The sequence below is a fragment of the Eschscholzia californica genome, unplaced genomic scaffold, assembly GCF_041429995.1.
Source record: "Eschscholzia californica isolate CP2 unplaced genomic scaffold, dmEscCali1.0.p SCAF_6, whole genome shotgun sequence".
Lineage (NCBI taxonomy): Eukaryota > Viridiplantae > Streptophyta > Magnoliopsida > Ranunculales > Papaveraceae > Eschscholzia > Eschscholzia californica.
Window position 1 is genome coordinate 9,665,104 of NW_028238483.1, and position 4,549 is coordinate 9,669,652.

At 37.3% G+C, this 4,549-nt stretch overlaps 1 protein-coding gene across 1 annotated transcript; it reads left to right on the plus strand.

Annotated features, from left to right (window-relative positions):
- The first annotated feature begins 566 nt into the window (after nt 1–566).
- LOC147531635 (Peptidyl-tRNA hydrolase II (PTH2) family protein) lies at nt 567–3,121 on the plus strand. Its single transcript, XM_086650343.1, has 2 exons — nt 567–1,031; nt 2,807–3,121. Exons 1-2 carry the CDS (start codon nt 660–662, stop codon nt 2,987–2,989), a joined length of 555 nt encoding a protein of 184 aa, XP_086506469.1. The 5' UTR covers nt 567–659; the 3' UTR covers nt 2,990–3,121.
- The last annotated feature ends 1,428 nt before the right edge of the window (nt 3,122–4,549 follow it).

The following is a 4,549-nucleotide window of genomic DNA, read 5'->3' on the forward strand; positions in this document are numbered from 1 at the left end:
AGTAGATCTACATGAAGATTGTTAGGGTTTAGTTTTATTCAAATCTTAGCCGGATCTGTCAAGGTTTCTCCTGTAATAATTTCTTTTAGGGTTTAGTTTTTCTTTATTCATTAATTCCTGGATCTTTTCTCTTGAATCTAGGGTTTATTTATGAATCAAAGTTTGAAATTTTTTTTTTGTCAAAGAAGTTAAAAAGATTCTTGTTGTTTATCATTTGTGGTGGTGGTTAGCTGGTAATGATGGTGGTTGTTCGCAGGTAATGGTGGTGGTGGTTCGCCGGTGGTTTTATGGTGGCAGTTGTGGTGCTTTTGTTTGGTATGGTGGTGGTGGGTGGAATATTTTAATCAGAAAGACTTTTCTAAATTTAAGGGGTATAAACGTCATTCGACACTTTTCAGAAGTTGAACCCTCATTTCAGACTTGTTTTGAAGTCTGAAATTTGTGGGGGTATTTTCAGGCGAATTCAGATCTCCGCCGAATTCAGATTGGTTTTCAGATTTTCTTGAATTCTAAAACAAACATCTGAAATCTGAATTGGACAATATATCACCTAAAGGACCAATTCAGATTTCAGATCTGAAAACAAACAGCACCTAAAGGACTAAATTGGACAATATTTTTGTCATCAGCGTTTCTTTAGCCCAAATCGCCCAATTGAAATGCTTGCGACGATCTCATTCTCGATTCGCCTCTCTCCTTCTCCTGTCACCCTTAGTTATAGGACCACTTCAACACTTTCTAGGGTTAGGGTTTTTCACAGATATTTCTCATCAGAGATGAGTAACAATATCATCTCCACCAACTCTCTTCAATCTGAAACCAGAGATGACGTGGAAGGAGGAGAAGGAATACAGAATGACGATGTTCTTGTTCAGTATGTGGTTATTCGCAGAGATTTAATTGATTCATGGCCTCTCGGTAGCATCATCACTCAAGGCTGTCACGCATCTGTCTCTGCAATCTGGTCATATAAAGATGATAATCACACTTTCAATTACTGTAGCCCTGAAAACATTGATTCAATGCACAAGGTAAGAACAAGATATTTCTCTATTTACTTGTTCGATTGGAATTCCGGATTGGTAAATTGAAATAAAGGGGTGGTGTAGTTTTATAATTGATTTATTTCTATTCGACACAGTTTATTGTTAGATGCCTAGATGGTGTCTCAACATATTCTTACACTCTGCTTACACCCTCTTGTGTAGCTGGGTTGTGGGTACCCTAAAGCTGATTTATTTTCCATCCCAATGCTTGGTTTTGACTCACTTGACTCAATTATCTGACTCAAATGAAACCTAAATCAACATACTACTTTCAACAAACAAAAAGAAATCAACAGACAAAACCGACCATGAAGCATTCATTCAGACGTTTGAGACAAAAACAGATAGTGTAAAAATTTAGCTCTAATTAATTCAGACCTCGAGTCAGATTTTGGATTTGCCATTAAGAAAAAAACATTCACTACTTAAGACTGAGAAAGTAGTATCTTTTGTTTTTTTCACCCTAATTTGCCACACAAATATGACGTTGATATGACAGGGTTGAGATTTCAAGAAACTAGTTCTTTATAAGAGATTCCACTCTTACAGATTTTATTCTTAAATTAGGTACATGTAACCAATATGTTGTTTGAGACGTGAGGGCAGGTGAGGCGGCAGCAGTGATAGGAAGAGAGTTAAGAAGAAGAAGAAACTAGGGTTGCTGAAACATAGGAAGAGATTTATGAAGAAGAAGAAGAAGAAGAAGAAGAAGAAGATGTTGGATGCCACTGCCTTGAAAGTGATTTCGGGACAACCTCGGCAAATTGTATAATTCCGAACACTCCCCAAGGATTTGCCACAGCTACCATCTTCAACTACACTGAGGAAGATGATATTCGAGAAGCAGAAAATCGGCTCAATATTTAGTAAAAGAAGAAGTCCTCATAGTGTTGAATATCTCTATTCTGGTTTAGGTCTTATTTATAGACCAAGTAAACCCTATTAGGGTTTCCCAAACAACGTGGAGGAGAATAAGGAAGTTGTAGTTTTGAGGGAATCCTTTACTTGTTCTACAAGGAAACAAGTACTAGAGTTTTAGAAAGAATAAATACCAAATAAGTATTTATTTTATTCTAAATTCCCCCAAACTCCAGAACTCCCAAACCCGACCTGACCCGACCCGTGTTGGTCAGACCAACTATTCTCCTCAAGTGGGGCTATCGGACTTAAAGGCTTTGGTAGCCATGTATCCAAAAGAAGAAACAAACAGTGAACAAGAAGAGGAAAACTGGTTGAAGAAGAAGAAAGGAAAGTGAAGAAGAAAAAAAAACAGTGGAGAGAAGAAGAAGATTTACCTTGAACTCTTGAAGTTTGATGATGGAAGAAGACTGTTTTCAACCGATTAGGGCTATGGGAGGAGACAAACTGATTTCAAACTAAGACAAGTCGAGTGGACTTCAAGAGTTGGGCCAAAACAATTCAAATTCTATTGTAGGCACCATCATCGCCTTTGGGTCGCCTCTCGCTTCTCCTAGGCGAATAAAGGCGCTCGCCTGGTGCTGCCAGTCGCTTTGGGCGCCTAGGCGAGCCTAAGTGTCGCCTTTGACAACATATTACCCATGTTCTAGTTTCTATTTGATAGCAATGTAGTTGAGTTGGTTTGGCATTGACACCCAAACGTGAGACTGCTACCAAATTGTTGTTTTGAAATATTCGAGACGTCATAGGCTTTTCTTTGTATTATGACACACTTGTGTATATGTTTGTCTTTATGAAATTCCGAAATACAAACTGATATTGATATCTCCACTATTTTGCAGGTGACTTTGGAAGTCAAAGGGGAGACTCAAATACGAAACTTATCACAGAAACTAAATGACAATGGCATTTCTCATAAGCTTTGGATTGAGCAGCCTGAAAATATTCCCACTTGCCTCGCCACAAAGCCTTACCCAAAATCCATTGTTTCTTCGTTTTTCAGGAAGTTGAAACTCTGTAAGTGATGGATTTATAATTCAGATGAATCTCAGCTTATGTTGTTGAATTGGATTCATCCGCTTTATAGTTTCGTTTTAATGTATTTGGAACCATGCCAAGGGATGCTCCATCCCTCTAATACAAGGTTATTTGAAAAAGAGAGTTCGCCTGCACATTTTTTGGTGCTTACTTTTTGAAATCAATTTCCATCATTTTCCTTTCTGCTGCTACATGAGCACCGTCACATAATGGTTGGAGGATCATTAAGAGTCTTGTTTATTTTCTAATAAGTTGTTGAAAAACATTTGTTGGTTTAGCAACAATTCCTCACTCGTAGGTACTCTTGCCTGTCTTATACTGTAATAACTGACACAGGTTAATCATATCTGTTTCTATAAACAGCCTTAGATTGAAAAGTGAGAACTTCATGCTTTTATGGGCCTAATTCATTGAAATTCTATCCAGGAAAACAGAATTCAGAATTCTGTTTACAGTTTGGTTTGGTAAAAATAGTAGCTTAATAATCCCAACACGGCACATTAGGTGACTATTGTTAGGTTTTTCCACAGTTTCTTCCATCCCTCAGTGTAAATAACCCAATATTATGGGTTCAGAGTCGATAAGATCTTCTCATCTAGAGTACTAATAACTCTTCTCATCTAGAGTACTAATAACTCGAAGAGCGCCATGAGTTAAGTATCCACATTGATTATCCCGAGGTCTTTTCTTGTAGCTGGTATTTTTTTTCTAAGTCGTAATTCCATGCCTGCTGGGTAGATCAGTTACTAGCCCAATGGAGGCAGGCGCCAATCAAGAAAACAAAAAGAGGAATGTGGGATTTGATTCCTTTTGCTATTTGGTGGTGTATTTGGAAGGCGAGAAATGAGGGTACTTTTAGGAACTCTACCTCGGCTTTCAAGGTAGCGGAGGAAGATGTGTTGGGTGCCCTTTTTCATTGGAGTAGGTCCCTAGGATGGACTAGGGGTTACTCGTTTATTGACTTTTTATCGAATTGGGGGGGCATTATGAGTGATATGTAATAAGTGTATCTCCCCCCCCCCCCCCCCCCTCTCGATTTGTACAGCCTTTTATTCTTTTTCCCTTATTATTAATTCAAAGTTTTCAAAAAAAAAAAAGTTAAATCAAATAATAATATGAATTTATTTTCGATAATATTTGTTTCTTTTTCTTTTGTTTACAGTTTTTGTATATTACATTGTTTTGATTAATATGGATGAAAATTATGGATGGCATAGGGAAGAATTTTTTTACATGAAGGAAAGTTGGCCAAATTCTTGATAGTAAATTCAACATCGTAAACTTCAAGAATAAAAACAGAAAAAAAAGAAAACAGGAAACCACAATACTAACACTCCAACTCTTCCTTCCCTACATTGTCGAAGCTTTTAAGGTTCATGAATCAAATTTGTGCAACTTTTTTGGGATCTAATGATATGTGAATCTCTTCTGCTAGAAACCCAAATCTTGAACTCTTAGGAACACAAAAAGCATGAGTCGTCAGCTCTTTAAGTCAAAATAGCACTATCAATTTATAAAGTGCCTCAATAACGTATTGGAGAGCTATT

Coding starts and splice junctions, on each gene's coding strand:
- LOC147531635 (XM_086650343.1), top strand. CDS start 660: ATGCTTGCGACGATCTCATTCTCGATTCGCCTCTCTCCTTCTCCTGTC. Junction 1,032..2,806: donor ACATTGATTCAATGCACAAG/GTAAGAACAAGA, acceptor ACTATTTTGCAG/GTGACTTTGGAAGTCAAAGG.